Source organism: Mugil cephalus, chromosome 3, assembly GCF_022458985.1.
Source record: "Mugil cephalus isolate CIBA_MC_2020 chromosome 3, CIBA_Mcephalus_1.1, whole genome shotgun sequence".
Classification (NCBI taxonomy): domain Eukaryota; kingdom Metazoa; phylum Chordata; class Actinopteri; order Mugiliformes; family Mugilidae; genus Mugil; species Mugil cephalus.
In genome coordinates this window covers 27088268-27110309 of record NC_061772.1, presented here as the reverse complement: position 1 = coordinate 27110309, position 22042 = coordinate 27088268, and the positions used below count along the sequence as shown (strand labels likewise).

The 22042-nt window shown below is 42.6% G+C and overlaps 1 protein-coding gene across 1 annotated transcript; it reads right to left on the bottom strand.

Annotated features, from left to right (window-relative positions):
- Nucleotides 1-197: 197 nt before the first annotated feature.
- cdh15 (cadherin 15, type 1, M-cadherin (myotubule)) lies at nt 198-20487 on the bottom strand. Its single transcript, XM_047580843.1, has 14 exons — nt 20371-20487; nt 11880-12032; nt 9458-9613; nt 8979-9123; nt 7428-7609; nt 7219-7347; nt 6941-7123; nt 4818-5062; nt 4587-4723; nt 4163-4393; nt 3847-4086; nt 3337-3485; nt 2414-2605; nt 198-951 (listed from the first exon to the last, which is right to left on the bottom strand). Exons 1-14 carry the CDS (start codon nt 20470-20472, stop codon nt 751-753), a joined length of 2445 nt encoding a protein of 814 aa, XP_047436799.1. The 5' UTR covers nt 20473-20487; the 3' UTR covers nt 198-750.
- Between the last annotated feature and the right edge of the window lie 1555 nt (nt 20488-22042).

Here is a 22042-nt window from a genome sequence, read left to right as displayed (position 1 = left end):
GGTGGGTGCTACATGTCTAAGTAACATCCACACAAATGAAAACCAGGTCCAAAAGTTTCCCAGAAGAACTTGACTTGTCACAAAACGATCAAAGTTATTCACTCCTCCTGTCAGTGGTCATAATGTTATGGCTGATTGCATGTATAACATCATGAGTAAATGCAGCCAGAGGATCTTAAGACAATAAACACAATAAATAAAAGATTTTCATTTATTCTCTGGACGCCAGTAAAATCAAAATTCAGTCAACATATTAGAAAAAAAAAGACAGTTGTTCACCTCCAACAGAAAAGTTACAGAATAATGTGATAATAAAGTCTGTTCTGTGTTTCCAAAAAAAAAAAAAACATGAATAGAGGCTGGAATGGAGGATTTGTGATCAGAAAAGAAAAACACAATTCATATCAAAGCAATATTCATCTTATAAAATATAATAATAATAATAATAATAAAAAAAAAGAGAAATACACTGAAAAGTTTTCTTCCCTTGTTGCGTATGCGTCATTTCTGAGCCTTCAAAGTCTGAGACACCAGACGTCGACACACACACACACAATTCAACACGCGTTACGCTCCGCGGCATGGACAGCTCTTTATCTAGAGGCTGATCGCATGAATTTTTTCCCGTCTCGCTTACTTTTCCTGAGCCGTTTTGTCACTTGTGTCCAAATGATCCTCAATAAAAAAAAAGGCGCATTTAAGGCCCGTTGGTTACGTGTCTCGTCCTGGACTAAGCTCTCGGTAAATGCCTTAACGTGGGTCGTACATGTTGGCCAGTTTCTTGAAGCGTGGTCCCCAGTCGTTGAGGTAGTCGTAGTCCTGGTCTCCGTCGGAGCTGCACGAGGCGATGGAGCTGAGGCTCCCCGCCAGCGAGCCCTCCCCTTCGTAGTCGTAGATCAGGGCGGTGTCGTACGGAGGGACGTTGGGGTCGTTGTCTGCGGCGTCCAGGCCCTGAAACGCCAGTAATTATTGATAATGCTCTTTTAATTCTAAATAGATACAGTTATTACGCATGGACGACCCCATGTTGTCACTGAGATATATGAAAAGGCTAAAACCACGTTACAGATAAATAATAGCATCTCAAAAAACAAAGAAAACAAGAAATCTGTCAGATTGTGCAGTACAATGTGTGAAATCACCCCATAGTATGAATATTTACTTTATATTGGTAATAAATCATATCATATAATATATATATATATAGAAGGAATTTGTTCTGTGCATTTAAGGGAGCAGGGAGCAGTTTTGGGGCTTAACCCTCTGGAGTCCAGAGTATAATTGGCCCTTTTTGGTAAAACCTACTTTTGGTTTTATCTTTATATTTCATCTTAAAAGTGGTTTAAATCGTTGCCTCGTTTGCTGTCGTTCTATTAACACATTGGACCTAAAACCAGACTAAAACCAAAAAATTCCAAGTAGGAAAGAAGTTAAATTTTCCACTGTGTAAAACACAAACGTGTTTAACGAGCCATTTTTATAACTTAAAATGCAAATTTAAAGTGTAAATTTCAAAATCTTATGTACAAATTTAGCAAAGCTATTTGTAACTATTTTGTTTAAAATGCAGGAAAATGCATCACACATTTTTGTAAAACTTTTTCCAACCATTTACAAAACTATCAGGTGAAACAATAAGTAATAATATGTAAAAGTCCCAAAAGTTTCCATTTGGCTGCAGTCACTTCATACACTGAATACAGCGTCACTCCCACAACTTTTCCCTCTTAAATCAGTCATGTGATTCGGACGCACCGGCGCGTCCGTCGACTCCAGACGGTTAAATGCCTTATCCAAGTTTACTTTAGGTTAGAGTCCTAAGGCCACTTCTCTTCCCACTCGTGTCCATTAAAAAGTAAGAGAAGCTAAGTGGGTTGCTGTCTGAAACCTCACCACTAGGTGTCACTAGACACCACACACTGGTCCTTTAAAGTCAAATAAGTTGTTAAACCTCCTGAGACCCAAAGCATTTGTTTGGATGCATTTTAATTTCTTTAAAATACAATTAAGATTTTTAGGTATTTGGCATTAGTAGGACCTGAGAAGTATAAAAAATAAGCATCATCTTTAAACTGGGGGTTATTTCACTGTATATTACAATTTAAGTACCAAAATATAAAACTGTTCATTTTAATGCAAAAGCAGAATTGGAAACGGTGAAATCCAAACATCCTCAAACGAGTACTACTACAAACGAGAGAATTTGTCAAATTTTACTAGAAAAGTTAATAAGCATAAATAAACACGTGCATTGACCCTTCGCTACCAGTACATGGCAGACAAAAGTGTCTCCTTATGAGGACAACAGGTCTAAATGAAGCAGAAGGGGGTCATAATGTTATGCAGTAACGCTGTCAAAGACCTGAAATCAGGATGTGTTTTTGGCTTCCGCCTTTGAAATACATTCACTCACGTCATTGATGTAATCCTCGATGTCGGTGGGATCCGCCGGAGGCCTCCGTGGGTAGATGGGGGAGGGCAGGTTGTGTGGGGCGTCCTTCCTGAGGGGCTGTTTGCCTCGAGGGACACCAGATCCTGGGTAGAAGGACGCCGGGGTGGACGGGGCATCGAGGGGATTCCACAGCAGGTCGATGTTAAAGGCGTTCTGCAAGATGGAAGCAGAGGTCAGAGGCTTTATTCTGTCAATAATACACAGACGAGACCAGTGGTTCTTAAACTCTTTGCCGTCCTGGACCTGGACCTGGACCACCTGTATATTTTTAATCTACCCTGAAGACAAAGACATTAATGATATTTTCAGACTCACATTAAAATGATTGACACCAACATTAATCTTATGAAGCCTACATGTAATTATAGTCGACATTCCCTTTAATTTCAAGTGCTAACCTGAACGTGCAGGTTAATGACTTTCCCACAACAACTTCCTGCAGATGTTTCACAATAAGAGCATTATTAAGAAATGAATGTTGTATGCTCACTGAAACAGTAAAGGCCTCTCAATTTAAAATAGATGTAGATGGTGTTAAGTTTGTATTGTATTTAGGAAGATAAATGTCTCAGTCACATTTTAGTAAAATAATCCTGTTTCTATAAATGTCATATGATCTTTTTTAAAAGATATTTTATTTTCACGGACGCCTTGCAATTTCACCACAGACCACTAGGGGTCAACTGAAAATCACTGGACTATAATAACCAAAGGAGCACAGCAACAATGGTAAATTCAGTCAATTACAATCAGTTAAAATTAAATTAAACCAATTAAACCGTTTATAATCACTCAGATTCACAACCTTAAACATTAACATTTCACAGAACATCTCTTCCTCTCCTAAAATATAACAATTATCACTTTTCTTATCTGAATCTCACCTCGTCCTCCTCACCGCCTCCCTGCTCGTCGTAGTTGAAGACATTGTCCCGTATGTCGTCCTCCGACTCCCCGACCAGCAGACCTGTTCCTTTCTTGATATGATGGCGCCTCCCACAGGTGGTCACCGCCACCGTCAGGAGGAGCAGCACTGCAAGGGGTGATTCACTTGCGATTAAGTGTGATTTTATGCTGTTTAATTGTAATTTGTGTTGAATCAAAATAACTTGATCAGTCATACACCTCTCTCTTGAAAAGGCACGATAGGATTTTTGACTTCTTAAACCACTTTAAAGTAGATTTGTACTTGTCTTCTGTTAGATTCATATTTAACTTTGTTATGTTTATGTTCAACACGTCATTAAATATCTGATATATTAAAGGGTCTAAGAGCAAAGTCGGGACACATCGACTTTCATTGGAAACAGCTGAATCTCTACAAAACTAGATCTGTGTTTTCTTGACTTTGGCTGTAGGAAAGAAATCCAGGTGCACGTGGAGGAGACACTTACACAGCAGGAGTGCGACGCTGGCCATGATGATGACGACAGCGATGAAGCTGATTCCCACACTGGAGCCGAACACGGCCCCCGCCTCAGACTTACAGTCCCCGAAGGAGTCGCAGACGCACACGGTGACGTTGACCTGAGCGTACGCGGCCAGAGACGGGCTGCCGGAGTCCGACACCAGCACCGTGACCGCGTACTCTCCGGGTTCCTGCTCCACGACCGACTGAAGCACGGCGTGAGTGTCTGCAGCAGGACGAACAGAGAAACTCAGCATGGACGAGCATTTACATCCTTTACATCCTTTATGCTCCGTTCTTACTGTTCAGCTGGATAAACGTCCAGTTGATCGACAGCTCGTCGCTGACTTCGAAGAAAAAGGGGGCGGCGTGCGGAGGGAGGTCATCATCCACGGCCGTCACGACCAGACCGGAACTCCTGCGGCTGTTGTCGGAGCAGACGGAGCCGCTCAGGGGGAAGAGGAGGGGCGGGAAGTCGTTGGTCTCCTTCAGGGTGATGGCCACCGTGGCCGTGGTCGACACACCGCCGGCGTCTGCGCACGAGTTAACAACACACACGATGACGTCTACATCTCTAAATAACATCCACATGAAAGTCAAGCCCAAATGTTTTCCACCAGAATTGTCTGAATGCTGTCGGTGCTTTTTAATTCTCCCGTCGGTGGTCTTAATGTTGTGGCTGATCGGTGTAAACGCCAGACGAAGAGAACAAGCGGATGAACTGACCTGTGGCCTTGACGACAGCGCTGTAGATGTTGTTCTTCACGTGTGGCGACCGCATGTTGAAGGTTCTCCTCGCTGTGATATCTCCCGTTCCTCTGTCGATGTTCAGCCACCTCTCCGGATCTCTGCTCATCTCAAACCTATCACACACAAACAGCAGCGGAGGGAGTTAAAAAAACAAAACAAAAACAAGAAAACCCTCTTCTTATGTTTGCTGCTGCTGCTGTGTCGTACCTCAGGTCAGAGTGATCAGGATCGAAGGCGATGTTGCTCTTCAGCAACGTGCCGGGAGACACAGACTCGGGGACCACGATCAGGATGGGGTCCTCTCTGAAATGTGGGGCTTCGTTCTCGTTGGCGACGGCGACCGTCACCGTGGCGCTGCTCAGCGGGAGGTTGGGAGCCTTGTCGCTCAGGGGGCTGACGTTTTCCGCGGTCAAAACCAGGATGTGCTCGCTCTGCGTTTCGTAGTCTAGAGGCTGCGGACGCAGGACATGAGAGGCCGTTAGTGGCTGGAGGGAAACTTTGAGGAAACATCGCTGCAGGGTGATGGGGATGATGAGAATAAATGATGAATCTACAGGAGATTCACATCAGAGGTCTCTGTGTGTCATTTTACGTCATTTGAAACCTGATGTGCTGTCTGATAAACTACAGACACACAAGCACTTTTCTGCAGTTTTAAACTGCACCACTAGATGGAGTTGTTGAGTTGTGCTCATTTTCATTTACCAACCACTTTAAAAGTTAATGTTCTTCATGTTTTGCAGAACAGATCCTGCAAACCTCAAGTTAGAATCCAAATAGCTTAACAAAAAAATAAATTTAATTTGGATTGTTACTGGGATTTAAAATAAATGTGAAGTTCTCACAAACTACTTTTAAACATTGCTTTTTGTGTTTTGTTGATTCAAGAAGATTTAACAACCATTCAGTTTTACATCGCTGAGAATTTCCAGTGTTTTCATATATCCTAATATTCTTACACTTAATAGTTTCTAGAACCTCGCAATTTTGGAGGTAAGACAGAGATCGGTCCACTTTCGATCATTAATATCTAGCGAAATACTAATGTCCTGCTTTATAAAAGCAGCTGAAACCCTCAGAACATGCACAAAGGTGACGGTGGCAAGAAAAAACTCCCTTTTAACGAGAAGAAACCTATAAACTCATATGGAGGGAGGGAAGAAGAGACACATAGCATGACTAAGAGATGGTTCATTCTAGGGCTGAGTAATTAAAACGGCTCATTACGAATTTTTAATACACCAGCACAGCGGAGTATTTGATTACACAGCGTTGGGAACATTACACTGCGAGACACCGTTTCAGGCAGGACCACGTTCAATGTAGCGCAGCAGTGTAGCACATGGTGTGACTGGGTCACTGTTTATTGTTTATTGTGTCTTTTGGATCCACCATTAGTCCTCATAGAAATGAAGACTATTCTTCCTGAGGTCCACATTAGGTCGAGCACCGACAATTACAACATTACAGCATTTTCACACGCACACAAAAATAATAATCCTACTACTACTGCTGCTAATAATAATTAATAAAATTTAAAATAAATAAATAAAGAATACATGAAATCGTACCACATGAAAACCCTAAAATGATTGTGAGGTGTGGTGAAGATGGAAAGGTCCGAAAAAGGTTGCACGCAGACTCTAATTATTACGGTAACCGCTCGTGCTGCTATTGACATCACAGACATAAGAGTTTAAATATGAATAAATATGTCAAAATAAATGAAACCGTAATTATCCCTGTTTCTTCATTTCATCTAAATAACATTTAATTATTTATTTATTTATTTTTCCGAGCTGTAAATGTTCCCAGATTTCCAGCAGTCAGCGCTAAACCAGGACTATGCAAACCTGTTTTACTGCTAGTGTGGAATTATTCTACAATATTTACTCATCATCACAGTAAAATAGTCCATCATTAGTTAATCTACTGCATTAATTCATCTCTCAACCACCAGAAAATGTTGAGAACACGTGATTATGCATGAAAAAAAGAAATAAAAATACTGTGATAAACATTGATATCGTCAGAATGTTTTAAAAATACCGTGATATATATTTTTGCTAAGCTTTATCAAGCTTTATCCTTAAAAGTAGAGGGTATCTCTTTCCCATATTTATATTATTTGGATTTGACCAGAGAAGGAATTGCTGTGAAATCAACTTAAAATGTCTCACAACTCACAAAGATTGCCTACTTTTTACACAAAATCTTCACCGGACAGAACGTCTGCATGTGATTTCTGTGCCGTGTCTCACTCGTAGTTTTAAACTTCTTTTACATCTTGAAAGTGAACACGTTAACGTGAAAGAAAAAGGCAATCGTACCTTCACCACCGCCAGGACGCCCTGGTTGGTGGCCGGGTCGGTGCTGATGGCGAAGTGTCCGTGCGGGTCGTTGGAGATGGAGTATCTGGCCTCCCAGTTCCTGGTTCCGCGGTCGTCTCGGTCCGTCACGTTCACTCGGCCGATCTCGTAGCCTTTCCTGTTCTCCACTGCCGTCATGCTGTACTGCATTCACCACACGGACCAAAGGGTTCAAACCAAAGTGATACACGTCTAGTTACCGAGCTATGAAACGTGAACAGTAGTAGAAAACATCTCACGGATTCAGGGCTGAACTGTGGCGCGTGGTTGTTGATGTCAGTCACATGTATTATTGCCACACCTTCACTCGTTAGTCCCATTCCCGCCATATCAGCAACCTGTAGTTTTAACCTGAAGCTCTTCACCACCTGAGACACAGCACAGCACGTTTTTTTAGTGCGATCACTCGTAGAATCTTCAAAAGAGCCAAAAAAAAAAGAATTCTTACTTCTCGATCCAGGCCGACATCTCTCGTGTAGATGGCTCCCGTCTCGTTGTTGATACCGAACATGGTTTTGGTAACGGCGCTGGCCGGGTCGCTCTCCTGGCCGACGATGGAGTAGCTCAGAGCGGCGTTTTCCGTCATCGGGTCGTCCGCGTCTCTGGCCGACACCGACATCACAGAGGTGCCTGTCAATAATAATTCAATATTCAGCTGGATATTTGAATATTCTTTTGCTTTGAAGCCGCATAAAAGTTCAACTTTAATTCATACGGTTTAAGCGGGACGCTTTGAAGAACCCAGAGCCTGAAACCCTCAGAGAAAACACTAAAGAAACACTCCCCTTTTAACAGGAAGTGGCCTTGAGCGGAGCCGAGCTCACATGAGGAGGTAACCAATCTGCTGGAGGTCGGCAGAGCAGAGAGACGGACGGAAGAGAGGAAGAGGAAGATGAAGAGAAGCGAGAAGGACGAGCAAGCAGATGAATCCGTGCATGCGTGTGGATGAAGAAAACATCCACATGCATTGGATATAAATACGAGAGAGAGACGCACGATACGAGGGAGGCGGTGGATAAACAGAGCCTGTATTCAAATAATTACTTGTTGAAGCACTTAATGGTTTTATGCAAGTGTGTTCATGTGGTTATAGAAATAAGAATAAACAGAAGCACTGCAGAAAACGAGGAATTATAAGCAAATAGAGAATGTGAAAACTACTCGTTCTTCCACTCTTCAGTTAGTTTTAAATTGTTAAGAAAAGACATATTAATGATCTGCCATGTCTGCACAGGTCAGACAACCAACAAGTGTTTAAAAATGATATATACCTGTACAATCAGCATTCATTTTATTTTTGCTCTGGTTTTGAGGTTTTGTAGTTTTTTAGTTCTTGGGGCAGGTTACATGTGTTAGTTGTAGCGCACTAGGAAACAAGATGAATGTGAGCCACATCAGTACTGGAAAAACCATCAAAGTGATGGTGCTGGTTTGTTCTGCAGGAAACACTTCAGGCATAACATTATGACCACCTTTCTAATATTGTGCAGGTCTTGCTTCTGCCTCCAAAACAGTTGGGACTCATCAGAGAATGGACATGGGTCTGCTCAGTGTCTCCTGGGGTGTTTGGCAACAGGATGTTGTTAGTGGCCTCTGTGGATCTTCCCACAGATACTTCATCAGTTTGGGATCTAGTGAATTTGGAGGCTGTTCTTCATGTTTTTTTTGTGTTTTTTTTTTTAGTCAGGCTGCATCCTGTTGGGATTACTGCCATTAATGAGTGTCATTGCTATGGGGTGGGGGTGTCTAGTCTGGCCGAGGTGGGTGCTACGTGTCTAAGTAACATGAATGAATCCCAGGTCCAAAAGTTTCCCAGCAGAACACTGAATTATCACAAGATGGTCGATGTTATTTCTGTCAGTGGTCATAATGTTAAGGCTGATTATTCGAACTTTAAGCTGCATTTCTGACTAAGCGAGATAGAAACTCAGCAAGCAGAGTGTTTAATCAAAAAAAAAAAGTAAAATATAATAAAAAAGCGAATGTCAGACGTCTGCACCTGGGATCGAGAACTCGGGCACTGAACCAGTGAACTGGGTCTGAGTGAAGACGGGTCTGTTGTCGTTCTGATCCAGCACCAGTATCTCTATGGTGGTTGGATTCTCCAGCCTCTGTCCGCTGGGCGACAGAGCGAAGGCAGTGAGCTGCACACACACAAAAAAAAAAAAAAGTTTAAGAATGAAACATCCGATTCACGAGAGTTATTTCCTACTGTGAATCCCCACAAGCTTTCCACGGAGGAAACGATCCGCTCCATACGACTCTGCGGTGTCCGTATACATCATGTGTTGGCAGAAAGACATGTGCAGGATGTTTGGTTCATCACTGGTTACATCTGGTCTGAAAAGTCTGTCCCACGGTGCCTCTGAAACTGACCTCGGCGCGTCTGCTCGAGTGTCTGGGACCCTGACGTATGCTTCAACGCACAAACATGGAGCTTCCGAGTGTTTTAAAAACCTCATATAAACGCCGTCTTACCGTGAAGCTGCTGTGTTTCTCCCGGTCCAGCGGCCTCTTGCTCCTGATCACTCCCGTTTTATCATCGATCTCAAACAGGTTCTTGGGCTCCTTGTCCACCCCGGGCCCCTCTAACTTGTATATCACCTCGCCCGTGAAGATCTTGTCGGATTTGATCTGGACAGAGAGAGACGAGGTGCAGTTGATGATCATCGAAAACCTCACGGGAAGGCGGGAGGGAGGATTGTAAAGCATGCGCTGTAACATCCTATGTGAGCACGTTGACAGGTCGAGGATCTTGGGACCTGAACTCAAACTCAAATGGTTGAGGTTACAGTCTATATTTCATACATTTTGCATTCACTTCCTGTGATGAACTGCTCATACAATATCTCCCCCCCAGTACAGCAGGATTTACTGATGGTCTGTTTTGCATGAGGAAGATAGAGTCTTGGAGGAAACTAACAATAACTTCACTGCAGTATTACTTGTTTAGTTTTACTTATTTATGCAGATCAAACCTCTTCCCTTTTATTTCACCAGACATATTTGAGTTATTAAGACACTTTACAGTAATTTTATTTTGCAGAAAACGTGAATTGAGATGCTGAAACGTCACACAAAATATGATTATTTTTCCCACATCTGGAGTCTGGCCATTTATTTTTTTTATTATTATTTATTTAAGATTGTAATAAAAGCATCAGTTCCCAGCGAGACAATCGAAATATTGTAAATAAAACGTACACTTGATATCGATGTTTTTTTTTGCACAGCCATGTTCAATATTAAAACAAAAAGTTTTATCCATTTTGTCCACATATGAGGACATTTTTTAATTTTTTTTTTTTTATAAATCCTACTAATCCCAAATACTTTGGAGAAATTAAAAAATGCAAACCAAATAAAAGCTCAGGTATCAGGAGGTTGTATATTTACTCACCATGTGCAATAATTTCCCCCTGTTCAATACCCCACATTCAATCAGAACACATGTTCACTACATATTTCTTTGTAAAAATATATATTTTCTTACATTTTTTACATTGATGTGTGTATTCTTATTATAATTGCCTACTTATTCTTACATATTCTTATACATCGTTCTCTCTTCTGGACACTGGTTCACTTTGAGTAGGAGCTGCTGTAATGAAAAGTCATTTCCCTTTTGGGATCAATAAAGTAATTCTGATTCTTATAGATGCCTGATCCACGGTCCAGCCCCACCTGCAGCTTTTCATTGCTTGGTTTCTGGTTTTCTCCAAACCAGAATCATGCAGACTAAAACCTACTGTAGCTGATGCACTGACTATGGATAAAGGCCTCAGACTTTAAAGTATCATAATACATAAACGTGTGACTCTCCTGAATATCACAAAAACACATTTTCCAGTTTTAATGACCCTCATTCTGTCGCTGAGAAATCACGACTGGTCAGAGGTGTTGATAAACATTTAAATACGACACACAGAAAGAGGACTGTGCGTTTCCCTCCATCGTGTGCAAACTGGGAGGGGATCAGTAAATCTGGGAACCCGCTGACCATCGACTGATTAACCTCTGGAGGCGACGTTCCCTCCGGTGCAGCCACTAGCCAGCGGATAACGTAAAAACTTACCCGGGGCCAAGACTACATGTGGAAGTCATGATTTACAGCCTGACCAGCAACTTGAGACATGAGAATAGATTTGCACAGAGATTAAAAAAAAAAAAAAGTGTATGAGCTGACAGTTTACACCCAGTTAACAGCGTGTAACCGCCACAACATCTTTGTTTAATGCGTTTGCTTGACAAATGTGTGTCAGCTCGCACGGTGACGGAGTGTAACAGGAAGCTCTGCCTCTCTTGGTTACCACACAGGCTGTTCAAACAGGATGAGTAAATATTACTAGGACTTTCAACAGTAATCAGACAGCTCAGTGTACAATAATCTTGTCCCTTTCCAATAGATTTTGTATATTTGCATGCAGATGCAGCTCAACAACCAGCAGAAACTAGGGCATTCGGAGTTTCTGGACGTTTTTAAAGATGTTTCACATCTCTAGCAGACTGGTGGAGAGTTGGGGTTTGAGTGGGAACATCTGTGGGCTTTGCGCTCGAGAAACTCGCATGACTAGGGTCCATTAAAGACCAGTTAATTACCTGTAATTGGAAGAAACTGTTTCAGTGCTGTTTTCCTTCCCCAAGGAACGGCGCTCTTACAGCACGTTATTAGTGGGAGACTGAGAGGAGAGGTCTGAATGTGGGTGAAAGACGCTTCTTTGAGAAACATCTTCTGGAAACTCTTTGCCTTTGTTTCAGCTTGTCATTCATACGCAGATGTCTGGCTATAGAGATTACCGACGAATAATTACAGCAGGCAAAATGTAAGCACCTTTACTCGGCCACGGTCAGTCATCATCGGGGAATTCTAATGTGAAAATCTGTAATTTGACGTTCGTACCTGGACCAGAGCTTCAGGAACCTGCTTGCTGTTCTCCGACACCCTGATTGGAGGAATGATCCAGTCCCTCTTCACTCTGACGACGCCCTTGCCTTGATTTCTCCACGGGTAAAGAGCCTGAGGATGCAGCTCTTTCTCTGGAGCGCTCCACACCTGAAGGAATAAATAAAATAAATAAAAAATATAGCATGAAACTCACAGGAATATCATGGATTTATGGAGATACACCCTGTGCACACGTGCTATGTAACTGTACTGGATGTTTTAGAAAGTAATAAAATCAGTGACTGATGTAGCCTCCTTCAACTTTTGGTGCAGCAGCGACCTCGGCCTCCCAGCCTCTGTTCACAGAGCGGTTCTGTTTTCCTTCGGTGTAAATCTCCTGTTTAAGAAGCGCCTCAGTAGGTCAAGTAAGAAGGGAGGGTATGTCGTTACTCTTTTATCTTTAAGGTCTTTACTGGCTAACAACACAGTGGAGTATATGGATGAACTGTACGTGTACCACTGCTTGAAGAAAGTGTCTCCAAAAAACTTGGAGGGGGTTGACTTTAAGTCCATCTTCAACCATCTTAAATAATAAAACCCACAGTGGAGCTGTGGGACCATCCACCTGCTCCATCAAGAGTCACTCTCATCTCATCAGTCCATAAAACCTTTTACCCCCATTTTAAAATCCACACTCTGGCTGCCTGTTAGTTATGATTTTAAAGTTGTTTTATTAGTTTTTGAAGCACTTCATGGACTTGCACCAGATTAGATCTGAACCAGAAAGGCCTCTCAGATCCTCTGGCTTCTCTCTTTAAGCTGTTCCACAGAGTACAACAAAAACTTTGGGCCATGCTGCTTTCGGCCGCTACGCTACATATTCTATTACTTTTTTGTTATCTTTATTTTCAGCGTTTCTATATTTTTATCCTGCATTTTACATCATTTATTGTTATTTATTGTCGGACCTGAAATAGTTGGCCGTAACTACGCCAAAACAGCAACATCCACAAAATTTATCTGACAGCCCTCCAGAACGTAACTGAAGAAGTAACCTAAGGTATCTCTTGCTGATATAGTCAATCACATCACAGCTCTTCATCCTTTTAATTCTTCTAATTTTACCATTTAGTCGCTATTAAAGGGTATGATTCAAACTAATGCTGCTAATCTCCATGATCAACTGTAACCATGGAGACGTCACTTGCTATGATGTCACACGCATGCCCTCCTTAGGCCACACCCTCCCTCATTAAACAAATGCACATCACCTGATATATTTAAATCCAACAAGCATTCAAGTCCACTTAGCTAAGAGTTGGAAAATCTGCATAGAAATAACGACATGGTCAAAATCCTATAAAATGAATAACTGCGCTCACTGTGTAACGTTTTGAAGTGAGATCAGATGAATTACATTTCACACCCCAGTAAGTCACCTTCATGGAAGACACATTATATCATTATACTCGGTGCATTTGCAGCTGTTTGAAAACACGTCAGCGCTGTAACGCTCCCTGTGGCCCGACAGAACGGCTGCGTAGCCGCAGTATTGCTGAGGGCGTCCGTAAACGTGGATTCCAATCGTCCACGGCCCCGGTTTCGGGTTTCCACTCACTAATGCGCGTCTTCACCAGCTTCCTTTTGATCTAGGTGCAAATTCATCTCGGGACGGACGAGGAAAAAACGCAAACACTCGCGCTCACTTCACAGGCCCTCCTTCGCCACAGCGCTGACTCGGTTCGCACAAACACACCCACGCACACATCACATGCGAGAGAGAGACACGCTCACACAGCAGCTGTCGGCTATGGATTTAGATCCTGTGCTTTCCCACCCGCATTCCCACTCACACTCACAAATTCCCCTTTATGCTCAGCTCTGCACCTGACTGGGAGTTTGGGGTCACCTTACGGATCTGCTCCGCTGCAGGAATTCCACGGACAAACACTCGTACACGCTCTTTCCCACACACACACACACACACACACACACACACACACACACTGGAGCTGACACACATGCATGTGCATCAGCACAACACCCACCCACGCATGCTGTAAGCTTATACACACATTTCCTGTACGTTGCTTCCTGCTTCTCTCTGGGATTTCACTGGATTCAGCATTAGTTCTTCTCATATGTTAAACAGCTCAAAAGGAGCTTGTTACTTTTCTTTTTTTTTTCCTTTTCATTCAAACTATGACTCAATATTAATGATTAATGATGAGACATAAATGTAGAATGGTACAAATCCAAATCTTATATATTTTGCTTATACTGTTGTATTTTATTTATCATTATTATTTTTTAAACTATATTAAATATTTTTATTTTCTACTATTACTAGTAGACATTTTGTACATTTAATTGATTTTTTAAATTATGTTAGACCTATTTTTGTTAGTGTTTTAATTTATTTCCTTTTTTTTCTTTTATGTGCAAGTGAGCTACTGTGACCAAGCAATTGCATTTTATCATTAGTATTATTTTATTTTTTAACTATATGAGATATATTTTTATTTTCTTTTTAAAAGCAGAAATCGTGTATATTTTGGCTTATTAAAAATAATAAAATAATTATTATTATTTAATTACGTTAGACCTATTTTTCTTTTTACTAGCGTCTTTATTCAGTTCTTTTCTTTTTTTCTCCCCCTATGTGCAATTTCCCTCGTGGATCAGTAAAGTACAGTAAGTCAAAATAAATAAGCTAAATAAAGCTTCTTTATACGTGTATTATTTTATGAATTGGCCCCTGATCCGTGGCCTGTCTCCGGGGTGGATCGTCTGCCACGCTGATCCTCCGCTGCCGTTGGACAGCGCTGGAAGGAATGGCAACCATGACTGACATCTGCAGGCCGAGTCGGAGGGCAGGCTAATCTTAGACTGGTCTATATTCTTGACCCCTCCCTGGTTAGCTTTTAGTAGCCATCGTCATCCACGCGCTCACAGAGATGTTTACAGTCGCATTCCAGCGGTGCATGTCACCCACACGTTCATCCCGACAGTCATCTCCTTTCACGCTAAAAAACTTCTGTATATACAAGCTTGCGAACCTCCAGCCGGCATAGCACACATTCTGCGTCGCTACTCCGCCTCAGAATCAATAACAGGTGTGTCACAGTTTTTATTTCTGAACATGGCGCCTTCTGTGTTTGCCTGAATCGCGCACATTCGGACCAACGTGACCACTTTTGCCTAAGTTTAGGAACGCACGGCAAGTCGCATACAAGTGACAATGCAAAACTCTATGCTAAGAAAAGATTAACAGCGTGTTAGCATTTTAACATTTAATATTAGTTTCGACTTTGAAGATTCTCAGTCGTCTGGTTCAATCCTTCAGGTCTGAACTGGAGAAGCCACGTGGAAGTTTTCGCCTAGAAACCTCAATGACCAGTTTGCCTTTGTCTCAGATATTAGTTGTTTTGCACCTATTCTGCCGTGAACCAAAGTCCTAAACAAAATATTTGACCTGTTGATGATGGTAGAAATGTTGAGGGATCAACAAATTTAGTGCAGTTCTCCCCAAAAAAATCAAGAATACGGCCACAAAATGTTGTGAAATTCCATCCAAAATCTGACTGTACTGATTTATCCTCTGGTGATCGCGAAAGTTTGTTCAAAATCCACCGATACACCCAATTTATATTTCAGTCCTTATGACCTAATATTGTGTAGATCTCCCTTGTGCCTCCAAAGCAGTTGTGACTCATTAGAGAATGGACATGGGCCTTCTGAGGGTGCTTTCAGACAGACACGATTCTGGTTCTGGTTCTAGCTCCGGTTCCGGTTTGGAGTCTGAGAACCTTGGTGCTTTCTGGCGAACCAGCCCACATTCACACGAGTTTAAGTGGAACCAAAGGGGGCGTAGGTCACGTCACCCCAGTTTAGTGGGAGGACGTTACTCCGCGTTACTGAGGCGACAGTAAACAAACACAAAAATTGCAGATCTCATGGAGCATCTACGGGCTTTCGTCCTGTTGCTACAGACGTTTGTTTCCATCCAGCAGTCCAGCATGCATCGACTGTCGATGGAGAGAAGACGTAGAAGACGTAGAATGCGACTTAGCCAATATAACTGTAGCCAAGGTAGACGTGGCTGCTGGAGCTAACACAACACAGCAAGACAACGGATATTTAATGCAACTTTTAACGTAACAGGCAACCTGTGGACCACTGAACATTCTTTTTTTTTTCCATGTTCGCTGTCAGACACTGCTTCTTCTACGCTCACTGATGATGTTAGGGTTCGCAAGGAAGAACCGGGTATTTCTTGGTTCCCTTGAGAACCAACTTTGCAGGTTCCGAACATGTTATTTTTTCGGTCTGAATGCGACGGTCGGTTCGAAATTTGGTTCGGGAACCGGCACGGATGTTGTTAATGGGAACCTCTGGGCTCTCTGTGGGTCATTCCACAGATACTTGATCAGTTTGGGGGTCTAGTGAATTTGGAAACCAAGTCAACACCTTGTGCTGTTCTTCATGTTTTTGTTGTTCCTAAAGCGTTTATGTGTGTGTGGCTGCATCCTGCTGCCATCAAGGAGTGTCATTGCTATGAGGTGGGGGTGTCTGGTCTGGTCTAGGTGGGCGCTACATGTCTAAGTAACATCCACATGAATAAATGCCAGATCCAAAAGTTTCCCAGCAGAACATTGAATTATCACAAGATGTTCAATGTTCAATCTTAATGAAATCATGCTAAACGTATTTGTGTCTTTAGTACTGATGGGACCGTAAGTGATTGATGACTTACGTGCAGTGAAAGGAAACTGGACACAAGCTGAATGATAAAGCATTGTGCACTGAATTAAGCGAACTTGTTTTTAAGGCTGATGCCCGAGAGAGTAAATCAACCTAAGTGCCTTTCCTGAATATAAACTTTGAGCTTAACAATCACCGCATTAGAAAAACATTTACTTTGCTCACTCCCATTTCACACACCTTAAATCATCGTCTCGTTCCAAACCTCCACCCCGAACCGTGTTTCGGGTAATGACTCTACCAAACACCTACACTTTCATAATGGTTTTACCAGGCTGAGATGCGGTAACACCAAAGTGTCACGTTACCAATTAGGCCGCTGAGGGTCTTTTCTGACAGGCTGAGCGATGACACCACGGACAGATCAACTGTTTTAGAGGCTTTTCCCAGATACTTTTACAACCTGGCCTTTCACCTCGGGCCCTCACTGAAGTATGGACAGCTTGTTCGGGGTTGATATGCCCTCCCAGAAAGAACCGTAAACCACTTTGTTGCTGATGAGTCTTTACCAAATTGGACAACGTTGCTCCTACCTCCTTGATTGATGGTGGCTTTCGGGAACAAAGCAGTGTTGGGACTTATGTAGAACTTTAAATAAAAAAAAATGTACATTTTTTAGTAGGTTTCTGCAAAATGACCACTGTTCCAAATGCTTTCAGCTTAAGACATTCATTCACAAAGACATCACAGCTGTCCTGCATCCAAATGTTGCCACTGAAACAAATGCATTAGTTGTTCTTGGACACACACATTCAGTGCAGTTGTATTTCCTGGCATGCTTATAAACTATCCAAGTTTTAGTGCATTTTAATAAAACTTTGTTGTATTTTGCAAAACATTGATATTATGGCTATTGTTCTGAGCTGAAAGAATAAATGTGGACAAGGTTTATACGATACAAATGCATAGGTTTACCGTGATGCTGCTTTCTGATTTGGATATTTTTTGGTAAAAAGCCTCCGAAGATGTATTTATCTCTACTCGAAACCTCTGCTGACCCACTCACTGAAGTGTGAGCGCAACAGTCGTACATATAACTCAAGAACGAGCAGAGGAATTAAATGCCTACAGCATACCAGGGAGTCTCTCCGGCCACAGGCTAGAGGTCACACAGGTGTCCCTCTGGTCACTTCTGCTACACTTCTGTCCAAGCGGTCAGTCCCCCGGGGGGGGGGTCTTGGTTCTTCACATACCTCCTCTTTGCTAAGTCATGACTGCCTGGCATGGGCATGGACTCCCTATTTATGGTGCCACTACAAGTGTGTCTCTCTTTTTGTTTAAGCAGATGTCCGAGATTCAAGAATGCTGAGCAAGTTTTTTAAGTTAAAAGCAGGGGTCAGGATGGGGGTTAATAGACGGGTTCAAACAGACCTCACATTGTCTTTGAGTGTTTATAATCACTTTAAGTGCAGGTTTTTTGGGAGTGCATGGGCAGTAGACTACATTTAAATTAAATTATGTGATTTGGAATCGTTGGGGATGGGTCAAATTTGACTTGGAGGACATTTCTTAGAGGAAACATCATCATTCTGCTAATTGGAATTAAGGTGAACAAAAACAGAACCTGTTTAAACTCTGACCTTTACAAACTTTTGTTGGAAGAAATCTTACAGAAATTAATTAGTGGCACAGTTTCTGGTTATTACAGAAACGAGTGTTCCTATTTAAACCTCAACTTCCCACCAGTCTCTCAGAACTGAAGAAGCTACTCGAACGAGCGGCGAAACGTCTTCAAGAAACTCTACAAGTTATTCTTGTTTTTCCCCAAAAAAGACATTTTCCATTTGTACCCAATATGCTGAAGTCATTTGGAGGAACGTCCTTTTCACATCCTCTACATGGGTGAACAAATTTACACCCAGGGGATCCAACATGGCACAACTGGTAAACCCATCACACCATTGTTTCTGGATTATTCGTGTGTACGACCTCTAAATCAACAACTGTCACCACCGGCTCTGTGCGCCTTGTCTCAGTCGGTAAAACAATAATGATGAATCACCAGGAAAAAAAGAAACGGACTTGTTCAGTTGACTATTTCTTTTTTTTATGACCTGGAAGTTCTCTCTCTCTACCCTTTGCTCCTTCTGAAACTCTAGTCGGCATGGAAACAGCCTGCAGGTATCTGCACCCAGCAGGACCTGTGATTCAGACTCTAAAATCCTCTGACTGATTGTTTCCGATGAGTGAGACCTCAGCGCCAGCTGGCCGCTCCTACAGGCTCTTAAATTGTGCCCGATTTCATGGCCCAGAAGCAACCCGCTCCTCTTTCCGCAAGGGGGATTACGGAGCGGGACAAATGGCATCGCGCATGCATCTGGGAACAGCTGTGGCTGCTGCCCACTCCTCAGCACAACATTCAGGCAACGGGCTCAAACGCTTCGGTTCAAACAGCAGTCTACGGAAAATTAAACGGAGCAACTGAAGGCTATCAGGTGACAATAATAACAGTCCTTGGATTTGACTGACAGCCACTGATGGTTAAGTTCGTTTCTTTTAACCATTCATTAATTGGAACCTGTGACAAACTTGTATTATGAAGCATGAATCATGAAAGAAACGACTTGGGAACCTAAAACCTCTGAGAATCAATCAGCGTGTGAAACACATGAGAATGCTAATGTCCGGATGTCCGGTTTATGGTTTGATTCCAGAAATAAATCAACCTTTGTGTTTTTCTCATATGTGCTCTAATGCTAACAGTTTAGCACGCTGTTCATCAAAAACAAGGTCGATATAGATTCACTTCCACAAACTTAAGTTAATCTGAGAAATGTTTGCAGCTTGGATGCAGAAACCTCTAAAAACACGCTTGCGGTATAGTTACGTCCTTTATGGTGTGCATGGTGGATCATGTTGTGGATTTCTCCTAAACACAATCAAATTCCACGTTCTGTCCTCCGCATGCTAATTTCTTCACTGGGAGTGAATTTAATGATTTGTTGGTGAAGCGATGAGTGTTTGTAAAATCTTGAGAGAGCAGAGAAGGATTTTGCCAATTTTAAATGGAAGCCCTTGAAGCTTTTTTGGCATCCGCTGTAACCGCACCGTCGGCTTTTCACAGCCACCTTTCTGGCTAACAGCAGCTGACTATTTGCAAATAAAAAAAAAAAGACCATTTCTTTAAAAGCACACTTTTTTTTTTTTTACCCTCCCATGTGGTCAAAATTACTACTCTGTAAACACACTGAAAGAGGCACTTCTTTTTTTTTTTTGGTCACGTGGTTATTGCCCCTCCGGGACGCCTCTGGCATTTGAAGCAGCAGCGTAGCCCCCGTCGCAGCCTCACCACGCAGAGCTTTAGTGGTTCTCTGATATCTGCATCACCGGGATCCTGCACCTCAAAGGTCATGCTTCAGGCTCCACGGGGCTTTCAAATCATTCACAGGATTACTTATTCATGTTTATATGGAAGGTCATACATGGAATTATTACCAAGGTCCTGGGGATTTGACTGAAATATCACGGGGTGGGGTAGCTGAGGCCTCGCTGTGACAAATTGGTTTTTCCCATGGTTGTATCAAGGATCTATCACTCCGATGCTCAGAAGAGACAACTTATGTTTTCTGTGATTTTCTCCATGAAGCCGGTCGAATTATAAAACATATCATAGCAAGGCTTCCCTTTAAGAATCTCAAGTGGAGCGCTCACTCATCCGGCCCAACCTGGGCCGCATTACTACTCCAAACAGAGAGGAAGACTGATGGTGGTTAGAAGTGCTGTTGGTAATGAGTCGGTTTACATTGTCATCCATTTCACATCTCACAATGGCGTTGTCCACTGACAAGCGGCTACTAATGGCGGCCCCGGACCCTCCGTCGCACATCTGCAGCCTCGCCTTCATCGCAACACTTCATCATCCTCCCTCCAGCCACGATGCAATGTTTAGATCGACCGGCGGCCTCCGATTGTTTCAGCGCCAGCGTCGGGGCCGTTATTGATGAAAACGAGTCGGTGTTTGGTCGAGGACATCACTCAGGTAGAAAAAAACACAAAACATAAACTGTATATTTAAAGAGCGGGGCGGCTGAAGGTCGCTCTCCAAACATGATCACACTCTGAAGGAGCAGGAGGCAGGGAAAAGTCTTCGGACAGGAGTTGGAAGTAGGTCGAGAGTGGAGGGGAGCAAGTGGAGTATCTTCACAGAAGATATCCAAACATGTTAAACAACTACAAGCAATATTGAGCACATGGACTTGAGCTGGTGTGGTGGTTTATCCCCCTCCACTCTCTGATGGCAATAAAAATGTCAATAAGAAATATTAAAGGCAACTGGACTTTTTTTGGAGTTCAGCTTTTTTTTTTTTTTGAAAAAAACAAACAAAACAAAACTCATATTTAGGACATAGTCAAAGTAAATGAATGAATGCTGTTCATGAACATTTTGGACCTCGTGCATGGACTCAAGACGCTGAAGTTTCTATCACAAAAGCCAGAATTAATCTAAGTGGTGTTGTTCTTGACTAATAAAAGTTGGCACAGAAGAAGTTATTGGGTTCGCCTGATTTCTTTTGTTTTGAATCAATGTGATGGTGGAATCATAGAATGACTTTTCTCAGATTAAATTAAAAGAAAATGACATATTGCAAACACTGCAAATACTTCTTATATTTTGTTCAGAGAAAATAACTTATTGTGCATATTTTAAGAATTTTTGTCAAGCGCAAAAAGCTCAACCCATTGGCTGATTTTATTCCTAATACAAGATGATTTGATTTAATATAAAAATACTTGGCTTCTTTCTAGTAATGCTGTTTTTACAGTGAACACAGCTTGGTTCAAGGAGCTACTGCTGTCCCACATACGAGCCAGCTGAATGTTAAAGGGTTCAGGTTTATGCATGTACCATGACCTGGATGACTGAGAATCCTCACATGTCTTACAGTTCTTTTGCACATATTTATCATAAAGTGGAGAGGGATTTAACGCTACACCAGCCCAGGCCTCCGTCCTTAATATCATTTTAGTCGCACACAGAAACTAACTCAAGATCTGTCTTACCTGAGAAAGCAGAGCCGCCAGCACGCACCCCATCAACATCCGTGTCGCCATCCTCGCTCAGAACCTGCACTGAGAAACTGAGAAACTCAGAACCGTGCACGGATCTCCTGAGAGATTAGAGATCTGAGGTCTAAGAACCGGGGCTCCCGAGCGTCTCTGTGTGGAGCGACAAGGCCAAAACCCTCCAAACCCTGAAACCTGTCCCTCTCTGTCCTTGTCTCTATCCTCTCGCCGTCTCCCGTTCTGTCTGCGTCCCTCTCCCTCCCTCCTTCCTTTCCTCTCCCCTGCATCTGTCCCTCACAGCTCCACCCTGTCCATGGCTGGGGCATGTCTCACAGTCGCGGGGTAAGCGGTTAGGATTTCAGCAGCGGGCCTCCCCGTGTGCCCCCCCCCACCCCCCCAGCACATGTGCT

Coding starts and splice junctions, on each gene's coding strand:
- cdh15 (XM_047580843.1), bottom strand. CDS start 20,472: ATGAAGGCGAGGCTGCAGATGTGCGACGGAGGGTCCGGGGCCGCCATT. Junction 9,614..11,879: donor TTCCTGAAGCTCTGGTCCAG/GTACGAACGTCA, acceptor CTCTCTGTCCAG/ATCAAATCCGACAAGATCTT. Junction 7,348..7,427: donor ATGTCGGCCTGGATCGAGAA/GTAAGAATTCTT, acceptor GCTGTGTCTCAG/GTGGTGAAGAGCTTCAGGTT.